General features: G+C 36.1%; 1 protein-coding gene across 1 annotated transcript; it reads right to left on the reverse strand.

Annotated features, from left to right (window-relative positions):
* Nucleotides 1-8,585: 8,585 nt before the first annotated feature.
* LOC145636759 (uncharacterized) lies at nt 8,586-12,280 on the reverse strand. Its single transcript, XM_081688313.1, has 2 exons — nt 11,282-12,280; nt 8,586-8,630 (listed from the first exon to the last, which is right to left on the reverse strand). The coding sequence occupies exons 1-2, from the start codon at nt 12,278-12,280 to the stop codon at nt 8,586-8,588; spliced, it is 1,044 nt and encodes a 347-aa protein (XP_081544439.1).
* Between the last annotated feature and the right edge of the window lie 1,121 nt (nt 12,281-13,401).

Consider the following 13,401-nt stretch of genomic DNA (forward strand, 5'->3'; position numbering starts at 1 on the left):
CCCAATCTCCATGCTTAAGTCCGTCCGGATTATCCTAGCAATTGTCGCATATTACGACTATGGAAATATGGAAAATGGACATCGTAATTGCCTTCCATAATGGAATTTTGGAAGAAACTATGTACATGACACAACCGGAAGGTTTTTTTGATATAAACAATGCTTAGAAGGTATGCAAGCTTAAAAAGTCCATTTACGGACTAATGTAGGCAAGTAGAAGTTGGAATATGCGATTCGATGAAGCCATAGTGAGTTTGGTTTTATCAAGAATCCAGATGACTCTTGTGTTTACAAAAAGGTCTGTGGGAGAGACATCGCATTCCTTGTCTTATATGTTGATGACATATTTCTCATTGGAAACAACATTCTAATATTGGAGTCTGTAAAGGCTTGACTTGGAAAGTGTTTTTCAATGAAGGACTTAGGAAAGGCACAGTATATATTGGGCATCAAGATCTATAGGTATAGATTTAAGAATGTGATTAGATTGAGCCAAATTACTTATAACAATACAGTGATCGCACGATTCAATATGAAGGAAGCCAAGAGAGGAAACCTACCCATTTCACATGGCATAACTCTCAGCAAGAAATAGTGTCCGCGGACTCCAGATGAGCGAGAGAGCATGAGTTAGATTCCATATGCTTCTCTTATTGGATCGATCATATATGCCATGAAATATACTATGCTGGATGTATCGTATGTTTTGAGTGCTACAAGCCGATAACAATCAGACCCAAGAAAGGCGTATTGGACTGCGACCAAGAATATCCTAAAGTACTTGAAAAGGAACAATAATAAATTTATGTTCTATGATGGGAGTAAGGATTTGGTTGTTAAAGGTTACACCGACGTAAGCTTACAAACTAACAGAGACGACTTCAAGTCGCAATCAGGGTACATATCCTGTCTAAATGGAGGAGTGTTAAGTTGGAAGAGTGCTAAGCAAAGCATAACTGCATATTCTACAACTGAAGCCGAATACTTGGCAGCTAAGGAGGCAGTTTGGATTCGTAAGTTTGGTGGTGAACTTGATGTTGTACCCTCAATCAAGGGTCAAATAGATCTTTATTGTGATAACAATGGAGCTATTTTTATCTATATTATTGTGATAAAAGGGAACATCAGAAAGTTAAATATGTCTAGAGGCGATTTCACATGATAAGGAAATGGAAGTCCGAGGGTAAAATTAGAATTTGTAAGATTGGAACGGACAACAATGTAGTTGGTCCACTCACTAAACCAATTCCTCAAGTGAAACACAACTAGCACGTCAAGGCAATGAGAATCAGTCATGTTGGAGATTGGCTTTGATTTCCATGTTTATGTGTTTTATTTAAATTTGGGGATTTTAATGTAAAACAATATCTTGAACCATTCATTTATGGAGTAATTTAATTTTCACAAATAATTATTATTTCATTTCTACTTAATTGTAGTTTAGAATTAAATAATGATTATGTTCGATTTGAGGATATTTAAAATAGGGTATTAAGACAATGTCTTGGATAAAGAAACACCAATTAAGTGAACTTTGAATATCATATAGAAATCATCCGTAATCAACGTCAATTGAAAATTGGATGACTAATGAGCACATGAGATTAGTGTGCAGTGTAATTTATAGCACCATTTCTTGTGCTACAAGGACAAGATTGTCATAAATCATTTGCACATGTATTATTTTAGAACTATACCAAAACGACCTATGAGAATACTTTAAGTGATTTAACAATTGTCATAAGTATATTACTTATTATGGCTATCGAAACCTCTTTCCTCAACCATGAGTATTGTAAGTTCTCTTATTTGAGTACTAGTCCGTTTTGATGTTGTCAAACGTCTTCCGTACAAGGGGATCATAAAGGCAACACTCGGGCGGCTAGGGCCTCTTAGTAAGGAGAGCTAACAATGCAAGACTGGGAATGTCCCCCTATTAGTAGTAGGAAACATGTCTTTGTTGTTAACTAGGCCTCTCGAAGAGCGAGACTATGAAAATGCGTAGCCATGCTCAAAAAGGTTTTAGAAGTTATCTGCTTATTAACAGTCGAACTCAGATTTCGAAAAATAGTTATGGACGTAATAAGGATGACGAAGAATCTTACTTTATAGTTCATGAAAAGACATTAAGTGACATAGAAAACCAGCTATACATTAAAAGCACACTTGTCCGGCTAGAAGGACAAGTGAAAGATTGAAAGGAATGGTGTCCCAAGGTTCAGAATTAATTAATAAAGCTAATTATTCAGCGAGGTCAAGTGAACTGAATGCCTAGATGGAGGTCGCTTCTGATCGGTAATATTAATGTATAATTAATATTACAACTTGCTTTTGATTGACCCCTTCGGGGCACACCCAATCGTTTAACTGAACCAAAGCGACGAGTTAATCCGTAGGATTAAATAAGTCAATAGAGATTTTACGAACTTAGACGTCTGATTTTGAGCTTAGAGCGTCTAAGTTGAGTTTTGAAAGTCAAGTCGAATTTAGAAATCGACGAGACGGAAATATCAACCAAACACCAAGCTAAATTTTAGTTGAAGCCTCGTGTTGGCCTAGCCAAGTTAAGGCTAGGCTATACATGGCTACTAGCCATAAGCGCTAGCAATGCTGTAAGCCCAGCAGCCCTATGTGGGTGATGGTTGGGGCTTGCCGGCTGAGCTTATGTGCTAGCAAGGCTAGCCGCAAGCTAGCGAACGGGGCCTCGCTAGCTACTTCTAGAGTTGGCTAGCTCGGGCTACATTCCTAGGCACTTGTACACCAGCGAGCTTCTAATGTTGTTGCTTGTACCGATCTTGGTGCACGGCACAGCAACAACATCCATCAACCAGCAGCTCGCATATGCACGACATGATGTTGCGGACTAGTGCGAGGCTGCTAGCGCGTAGACTAACTAGCAAGCCTAGCCAAGGGGCCAGGCCGCCAACGAGGCAGCCTTGGTGCCCTAGGAAGTCCACATTAGCTAGTGCACTTTGGTTAACTGAGTATGAGGGGCAGTTTGGTATGGAGAGCAATGGAGGAGTGGTCCTCTCATATGGTCCTCGCCTTAACTCTTTCTCTCCTTGTGGCACTTGTTGTTTGGTGATTATTTTGGCTTTTAATTTAATTTAGAATTATATTAAATCTTAATTTGCCTTTTTACCAACTATCCTAAATTTAAAGATAATAGGAATTCTTGGGAACATTCCCTATACATACCAATCATTGGGTATTGGGAATTTCACTTGATTTGGTGAATTCAAAGGGATCTCCAAAAGCGAGAAAACCTTTGTTCGTAAACTCTAAGTTATTTAGGTCTAGTTCTGTTTAAACTACAGAGTAAGGGCCGCTTACGGATCAACAATGAGGGTGTGAGCTGTCGGAGGTTTATGCACTTGCGAAACATGAAGCTTTAAAGTATGAGCTCATCGCTTGAGCGAAGCACACTTCTAGGGTGAGTATTTTTCTCTCTCTCTCTTCTCTTTGTGTTTGTGTTATTTGTTTATTTGCATGATTTTGTTTATGTTGCACTACAAAAATAAAAGCTTTTTAGCAACTAAATTTGACAACAGATTTTTAAAACGTAGCTAAATAGCAACGAATATATTTTTTTTTCATTGCCTAATTAAAAGCGACATTTTATGCTTTAGTTTTTTAATAATTAATGGCTACATGATTTTGATTTGTTGCAATTTAAAACAAATTGTCTTACTAGTTGTTACTAGATGGCATCATATTTTACTCTTGTTGTTATTTGGTAACAAACTATGGCAACAAATATTTTATTTGTATTGATTTAGAAACAAACAAAGGCAATGAATTTTTGAATTGTTGCCATTAGAAACAAGTCGTCTAAACTATTGTTGTTAGATGATAACATTTTTTTTTATTTGTTGCCTTTGGAAATAAGTTGTGTTACATTTTGTTGTTAATTTATATGTAGGCCACTTTTTTCTATTATGTATAAAATTATTTGAAGACTCTCTTCTTATTATTTGTTGCTATAATGACATCAAATAGAGACGGATTTCAATTTCGTCTCTAATTTAGAGACAGATTTTTAATTTTGTCCCTAATTTAAAGACAAAATTTTCAATTTTGTCTCTAATATTTCGTTCACTTATTATAAATTATATGTATAGAAGTAAACAAATGATACTTGGTATAATTGGTAAGAGATTCACCATGTGACTTTGAAGTCACAAGTTCGACGCCTACCAACTACGATTCTTGAGACTGGGGATTCAAAGAGCCTTACATGCAAAGTCGAGCCGAGTTGACTCGAGTGAAGTTTCGGATTGGTACTGGCCGGGATCAGGTTGAACTGAGTGAGGTTTCAGATAGGTAATGGCCGGGATCGGGTTGAACCAAATTGCTAATAGGGATTGAGTTTTTGTCTCGTAAAGTTGATAGCAACCAATATTTATGATTTGTTGCTATTTTTATGAACCAACTTTAATAATTTGTTGCTATTTTTAGGAACAAATATTAATAATTTGTTGCTATTTTAGGAACTAACATTAATAATTTGTTGCTAATTTTAGCAACAACCAATGGTAATCTGTTGCAAAAGTTGGCAACGAATGCACCAAAAACAGCAACTATCATGGAAACTATATTTAAATGGATGCAATATTGCAACAAAATTGCTTTGCGACTGGTAGCCAAAATCCCATGGAAAAATCTTTTTAGCAACAACAAATTTTCGTTTCCAACTTGTTGCTAAATAGAGTTAGCAACAAATTTTTGGTGAACAGAAACAAATTTTAGTTGATGCTATATTGACTTAATTTTGTAGTGTTGTAATTATTATGCTTGCCATCGGTTATCGAGTTTTGTTTCCGCGCAGTGTTGCACACTGCAAAAACCCAACAAGCCACCTTTTCAACACTTAAATTTACTGAATAATTAGCTTTGTAATTATTTTTATCCCTCCCTCGGAATATTACACTTGTTTGAAGAACACCATTTCTTTCATAAATTGGAGTCTTTAGTTAGAACTTTAACTCTACAATTTTAAAAACCCTAGTTCCTCATATTATCTTCTTATAACACTACTTTTTTCCCTCTCTTCCAAATACTCTTTAACAATAATTAATATTTTTGAATTTCTTGGAGGTACGAAGAAGGAGGGAGGTCTATAAACACCCAAGATGCAGATCTGACAAAAAAATGAGAATGGTTATTAGTTATCTAAGCACTTAGATAAATCACTTTTAATTTCTTATTTTATGTAACAATAATTAAATACTCCCTCCGTGCCTTAATACAAAGCCATTTCCTTTTTGGGTAAACCAAAATACAATGCCTCTTTCTATTTAAAGGTTGTATTTTTTGACATTATTACTCTCTTTTTATGAGTTGTCATCTTTTTCCTTTACTGTTTTGTACTTTTAACATCAATTCCCAACACTTTCTCTCTCTATCTTTTCAATTATTCCCAACTATTTTTTTTATTACTTTTTATATCTCTCTAACCCCACATGCACATATATACTTTTAATCATTAGTTTACAAAATTTAGAACGTTCTTAATTCCCGCGCAAAAACCAAAAGAGGCTTTGAATTAAAGGACGGAGGGAGAAATAATTAATATTATTTTGTAAAATTAAATAAGATTAATTAATTTATTTTCATAGTATTCATTCATTAATTAAATATTATAATTGGAATAATTAAATTGTTGTTATATCACCTAAAACAAGGCAAATATTGTTTTAGTTTTTGTTCCTTTTATGGATTTGGAATAAAAAAGAATAATGTCATTTGTTGCAATGTAACTCTTCATGATTCTTGTTTTTAAATAAATCAACTAACTTAGCCTTTTAGAATCATGTTTCATATATTATTTGGTAATAAAATTGTAAAAAAAAAAAAAAAAACAAAAAAAAAAGAGCTATTAGAGGTCATGCTAGGGCTAGAATTCTGATTTTTAAAAGAACATTTGCCTAGTACCCTTGCTCTCAAACTCATTTATGGTTTAGTAGACCAATTTTATCATGGGTAAACTTATGATTCATGTTAATTGTCCCTAGAATTCTACTTGGGAGAAAGGTATGAACGAGATTTATAAGTTTTCCTAAAACTCATTGGCGAGTCTCTATTAGTTTCTTAAAATAATTTATTGCTCGACTCCTCTTAGATTAAAGGTCACCCAAACAGTTAGGAATTTAAATTTTGATGCACTCTAAAAAGTGTAAAGTCCTAGACTTTTAAAGGGCCAATGACATAGAGGAAATGAAATCCCCAACGATGGGCTACCCTCTTCACACCTTCCCCGTTACGATTTTGATCCTCATCCCCATCCCTCATCTTGATTCAAGCCTCCTTCCCCTTCCCCTACCCAAATATTGTCCTCTCTCTCCCTACCCTTATCTTTATTTCAAACCCCCTTCCCATCCCTATTAATGTTTTCAGCCCCCATCCTCTTGGTTTATTGTGGCTTCGTGGGGTGGGGTTGGGGCCGGGGATGGGATTGCGGGCCGCTGTCTTTTTTTTCAATATTAAATTTTATATAAATCACATGGTGAGTCGTGTATATTAAACCAAAAAAAAAACCTATATAATAGGCTATGTTGTCGATCATTACTTGGGACCACACAAGTAAAATGACCCCTCGAACTCATTTATGGTTTAGTAGACCAATTTTTGCATGGCCAAGCTTATTATGATTCATGTTAATTATCCCTGGTACTATATTTGAGAGAAAGGCATGAATGAGATTTATTAGTTTTCGTAAAACTAATTGGAAACTCTCTATTAGTTTTTTAAAAAATAAAGTATAGCTTGACTTTTCTTAGATTCAAGGTCTCCCAAATAGTCAGGAATTCAAATCCTAATACACCCTAAAAAGTTTATAGTCCTAGGCTTTTATAGGGACAAGGGCATAGAGGAAATAAGATCCCAAACGATGCACTACCCCCCGTACACCTTCCCCGTCCCGATTTCGATCTTCCTTATGTTCCCTCGTCCCATTTTCAACCTCCTTCGATTAGTCCTACCCCTTATCCCACCTCAATTTTATCTTGCCTCTCCCTACTCTTGTCTTGATTTCAGCCCCCTTCCCCATTTATGTCAACGTTTTTGGCCCCCCATCCTACTTGGTTTACGGTGGCTTCATAGGGTGGGGATGGGGGAAGCAAATTGACATTAAATTATTAAAATAATAATCCAAAGTTGAGATTATTTTGGGTAGATGAAGCAAAGTTCGAATTATTCTAGTCAACTTTTTCTTTTTATTATTTAATAATGGAAAAAGAACTATGGTTCTCTAATAACGACAGCTTTATAATGATGGAGAGATTGTTTTGTATAACCGAGTGTACGGTGCACCGGTGGCGGATCCAGGATTTCGGACTAGGGGTAGCAATAAACGCATGCTAGAAAAATAAAAGGGACGAAAAAAACAATATCACCTACGAACTTGAAACTCGAACTAAATTTAAGATGGTAACAACACATCAAGTGAAAGTTTTTTCATAATTGTGATTCTGCATAAAATGTTACCATCAAATTTCAACCATCTACACATTTTGCTATGAGTTATTATCAAAGATATAATTATGTACAACATACTAGTTATCAAAATATGTACTTTGTGTTACAATCAAATAAAATTAGTCAAATTAACCAGATATTACTAAAAAAAATTTCACCGACGAATAACTATATATATTTATATATACTCATATTTAATATTATTATTGTTGTTGAAAAAATTTTTATGGAATTTATTTTTATCTAATGTATTTATAAACGAATGTAAAGAAAGTGGAAAGTCGTTTGAAAAAGAATCAAATTTTGATGGCAGACAATTTTATCTAATCTATTTGAATATAAATGTCAAGAAAGATGAAAATTATTTAGGGTGGAAAAAAATAATAAAGCATTAACAGGTTTTTTTGTTTAAATAAAAAATAAAGACTTATAATAAACCCAAAAAAGTGTGGGGAGAGAATCGAACCTCTAACCCCTGAGGCACTCAAAGGAAGCCTTAATTACTTGCTTTGTACTGCTAAAGCAAATTCAGTTTTCATGAAAATCATGTATTGTTTAATACTTATCAATATTAAAAAGGAAGGTTTTTTTATAGAGTTTTTTTTTCTTTTTTCCGGGGGCAGCACGTGCCCCCACGGGTTCCAATGTAGATCCGCCAATGCAATGAAACCAAGAGTATCATTTGTTCTTTCATACTTTCACTCGTTCTATATGATTTAAAAATCAGCCAAAAATAAAAATGGAACACGATCGTAAAATGAAAATTGTTTCATTTATATAAACTAGGGCAGCCAACGCGCTCGTTGTACACGAGGTGGCTAGCCCTTTCGGCTTAGTTTTTCTTGGCTTGTGTTTGAACTTCACATGGAGTTAATAACACTTGATTTAACAATGCTCAAAAGTTAACAATGCAAATAAGTAGAAATGAAATCTGACTAAATGCTTCTAAGATTTTAGCTTCGCTAGCTCCACTTGTAGCCTCTTTGTCCACCCTTGATAATTTCCTTGAATCCCTTATTGCTTTCTTCCCTTTTTCACCATAGTCATTTTGGTTTCTTTTCTTCCTAGTACATCTACTTCGGCACTATCGTAGATTAATTTCATTAGTCTCAACGTCCTTGAAACACAATTATGGGTAAGTCTTTAATCTTAACCTTCACAAAATAAAGAAAAAAAAATGCCCACAAAAACCAACAGTCTTTCGTTGTCCAGTGAATAATGTTATCATGTAAAACCATAACTGCCATCAAAAATAAAAAATTTTAACTTTATTATTCAATTCTTCATTTAATTTTAAATAATTCATGTGTCTTTCAAATTCATCCATCCAATGGAGTCACCAAGCTAAGATAGAATTGCTAGGGAGATTGTGAGATAGAACAAGAAAAGGCAAATAACCAAATTCATCATTCTTCTTATTATAATTCACTATTCAACTTTTAGGCAATTAATCTCCTTTTGATGTACCTACATTTGATTAACACTCCACATCCTTGCTAAAGTCCCTCATTTACCTCCTCTTAAAAAACTACAATACAATTGCAAATGAGCTAACAATACCTCTTAAATCTGGTAATACGTATTATAATTTGAAATAAATAGCAAATGGAAACTTGTACGTGATAATCAACTCAATCTTCACATAGAAAATGTGAAAGCTCTTAAAATTATATTAATTCGTACTACAATATATAGCAAGGGTGAAACTTTGAGAAGCATATTAATTTTTTAAATATATGACTAATTGGAAACTTATTTAACTAATTCATCAACTAAACAAATGAGATGTGCAAAAATAACAAAATTATAAGGCGAAACCATAGATTCAAAGACAGTGAAACCTCTTTCATCTCCGATAAAATGAGAAAACATTGACAGCAAAGAGGTCCTTCCATGCCATTTCTTCTTTTTTCCGGTATTTCTCGGATTATCTCTTGGTATTGTCAGTTTTTTTTCGCCCCAATTTGATTTTAATTGTTCTTAGTTCCCCATTTGATTTTAATTGTTCTTATGTAATTTTGTGATTGTGGAATTAAGTACTTTAATAGAGATGGTGAACAAAGATAGAGAAGAAATAGAAAGTAAAATATTCAGAAGTGACAGGGTAAAGTCGTATCCCCTAATCAAAAATAATTACCTAAATCACTAACTAAGGTAGATAGGGAAGTAGGGTCGATCTCCACAGGGAAACTAGTCTTTTTACTCCTAATTTATTATTATAATCTAAACTATTTAAGTAACCAATATTTATAATTGAATAAGAAACTAAACTAAAAAGAGTAGGAATAGGGAGAAAATAATATATATAAAGGATCTAGGGCATAGGTTCACCAATAAATAATACTCCGGGGTAAAATAGGGTAATCAATCATTGACATTGCATAAATAACATGATTAACAGGATCTCGCAATTTACTAGATCTAAGTTCTTATTGAAAATAGCCTTTAATATCAAATTAACATCTGCTCGATTCATCAATTTAATATTGCTATACTTTTACAAGCCGCAATTGTAAAACATTAAAACAATCCAATAAGAAATTATCATGCAATACCAACAATCAATAATAGTCAATCATCAATGCATCAATTAACCAGATTGTAAAGGGCTCTCGCTACTTATTGCAATCACACAATTAATTTATCGGTATTAAATCTCATCTCTCGAATCTTGACCTAACCATTTATAAATTAACTTGCCTATTGAAACTAGACCTAAACATTAATTCTCATCTCTCGATTCTTGAATCAATATTGTCAAACTCATTCATAAAAGATAGGCCTAATCTAGTCACAGAGCATTAAATCAATCAATAGGAAATTAATCTAGCATTGATAATCAACAACAATAAATTACTCCTTCATATTATTTATTAGATCCTCATAAACCCTAGAAATTAAACTACTCACACATATTAAAAACTAAACTAATCAAAGTAATAAAATAAATCATGATGAAAGGAATAAAATAAATAAGATTAAAGGAAGAGAAATCGTTACCAAAATAATCTGGAATTAATGAAAGAATTAAGATCAAAAGTTTAGAGAGAGATTAAGAGAGAGAAAACTAAGTAGAGAGAGAAAGTCTAAGAGTGAAAGATTAAGAGAAGAAGAAGAGATTAAGCGTCCAAAAAACGTACTTAAAACAAAACTAAAAACTACTCCTAATTAGAAACTAATTGCTCGACAAAAGTGCTTCCCCAGAAACACGCGCCCGATCGGGCGTGCCTTTTTCTCGCACGGCTCTTCTCACTGTCGCGCCCGATCGAGCTAGCAGCTCACCCGATCGGGCGCGCCTTGGGCCTCGCACCAGCACGCATCCTGCCCGATCGAGCTAAGCTTGCCCGATCGGGCCCTTGTGGCTCCTCGAGGCTTTGGACTTCCGATTGGGCTCGACTCCTCGGCCTAATCCGGATCTCCTCTTCGGGTCTTGAATACTCGGTCCAAACCTCGGTATTCCAAATACCGAGCCCTTAATCACCGGCTCAATGGCTCTAGCCGGCCTTGGGCTATAAAATCTGGTCGTGCTTCTCCAATGCTCGTGATGGCTCCAAAATATCTCGGGATAATACTCCAAAAGCATAAATCCCTGCAAAAGTCAACCAAATCTACGAAAACACTGGAAAACACCAATTAGTAACAAAAGTGGCTCTAAAGAGCCAAAAACACTACTAATTACGACCAAGGGACGGGGGTAAAACACTATATAAAATAGACATATCAAGAAGTAATCGGTTTTTTTTTTTTTTTTTTGACAAAGGATACAAATAGATTACATATTAATATTAAAGCAAATAAAATTAACCGAAGCTTCCCCAGCTATTTGATGAGCTCGATGCACGCGCTGACGATATGCCTTGTGAATGCAGCAAAATTGAAAGGTAGAGCCAATAAGTTTAATCTTGCGAATGAGCCAAAGGTAAGCAATGTTACCATGACCCTCCCCCCTAAGAAGGGAGACAAGATTATAGAAATCCGTAAAAACTGTTAGCGAGCGAAACCCGCAATCAAAAGCCCATTGTAACCCATACATGCATGCTAAGGCCTCCGCGTGTAAAGCTGAGTTGCAAATCCCAAAGTTACTGCCACCAATGATCCGATCATCAACCGGGTCTGCATTATCCACCCACCATCCCATTCCAGCTTGTTGAGAATCTTTGAACCAGGATCCGTCAATTTGGAGAGAAAGTAGAGGCGGTCCTTGGATGCCTAGTCCAAGCTGAGCTGTGTAGAACCCAGGCGGAGGAGAGGCATCCGCAGCATATCCTGCAACGAAGGAGGTGCTCATAGAAGCATCCGTATTGAAAAACAGTATGTGCGCCTCCATAACCTGCGTTAACTGAGAATCAAACGTCTGGGAAGTAGTAGAAACCTTAAAGATTCTGGAATTTCGACATAACCATAGCGTCCAAAGAGTACCGACAAAGCTACCCAAGCGCGTACCCGAAGGACCATCCTGACTAGTAAAAAGTCGGATATACTCTTGGATCCAATCTGAGAGAGAAAGGATTCCATTAAATTCTGAGCGGATGCCGAGGCAACCACCCCTCCAAGCTATTCGTGCATTATAGCACATTCTGAAGAGATGTTGTAAATCCTCCGGTTCTGATGTGCAAAGATCGCAAGACACATCTTGAATCGGAACACCTCTACGATCAAGTTCCGCCTTAACTACAAGCGCACAATGAAGCAGTTTCCATAAAAACAACTTCCATTTTGGTTGTAATCGGAGCGACCAAAGAACTTTCCAAAAGGACCCAATACCATCAGATGTAGAAGTCGGAGAGTGTAGTTGTTGTATCATTGCGTAACCTGTTTTTACCGAGTACCTCCCCGACGGGGTTCTGGACAATAACAAAAATCTTCCTGAGTCGTATCAGGCCCCTCCATAGCTAAGATTGTGGAAGCATCCGAGGGGGCAAACCAATCAGTAACTTTAGCATTATCCCAGCCCAAGGTATGAGGGTGAATGAAAAAACTGACCGTAAGATCTGTAGTATTTTGTAAAGGAATCCCGGGTTTAAACTCCGGGATACTACCATTGACCCAACTAGCCGAACCAGTAAGAGTCGATCGACCGTTACCAATTTTCCAATGGCAACCTTGTCGTAAAAGAGAGTCTGCTTTAAGTAACCCTCGAAGGCCATAAGAATGATGGCCAGAGAACCGCGGGCGACTCAAAGAGTTGTTGGAAAGAAAGGTTGTGCGGGCCTCGAAAACTTTAGACACTAGCAATTGGGGATTAGTGAAGAGCCGCCAAACCTGTTTCATAAGCATCGCTTTATTTAAAGATGACAAGCAGCGAATGCCCAACCCTCCCAAGCTACGGGGAAGGTGCATGGTATCCTTATTAACCCAGTGCATTCCTTTAGTATCAGAATGCGCCCAAAAGAAGCGCGCTAGTATCGAATCAATTTTCCCCGTAACTGAGATCGGCAACTCATAGCAAGAAAGAAGATGGGAAGCCATAGCTACAAGAATTGAGTTAATAAAAATTAACTTCTGTGGTTGAGAAAGCCGGATAATATTTAAACAATTTATTCTTCCGATTATTTTGTCGACAATGAATTGGAAGTGGTCCTTCTTTTTTCCGACGAAATCAATAGGGGCCCCCAGATGATGATCGAACGCCTGAACATGCTTCATTTGGAACAATGATTTGAAACTAGCACTAGGCGAAAAAAGCATTTGGCCACCGGTTCAAAACCCCCTTATGCCACCGGTTTTGAACCGGTGGGCATTTAGGGGGTGGCAATACTCGTATAAAAAGCCACCGGTTCAAAACCGGTGGCAAAAACAAGTATTGCCACCGGTTAACCGGTGGCAATAGCACTTCCCGTTTTTTTTTAAGGGGCTATTGGCACCGGTTCCTGTTCAAAACCGGTGCCAATAATGGGCAAAAAAAATAAAAAAATAAATAAAAAT

The sequence above is a fragment of the Chenopodium album genome, chromosome 6, assembly GCF_948465745.1.
Source record: "Chenopodium album chromosome 6, dcCheAlbu1.1, whole genome shotgun sequence".
Classification (NCBI taxonomy): Eukaryota; Viridiplantae; Streptophyta; class Magnoliopsida; order Caryophyllales; family Amaranthaceae; genus Chenopodium; species Chenopodium album.

Bases quoted from the DNA above. Each gene is read 5' to 3' on its own strand.
- LOC145636759 (XM_081688313.1), bottom strand. From the start codon at position 12,280: ATGATACAACAACTACACTCTCCGACTTCTACATCTGATGGTATTGGG. The intron at 8,631-11,281 runs GTTAATTTTATT...TATTTTGTGAAG, and splicing joins AAATAGCTGGGGAAGCTTCG to GTTAAGATTAAAGACTTACC.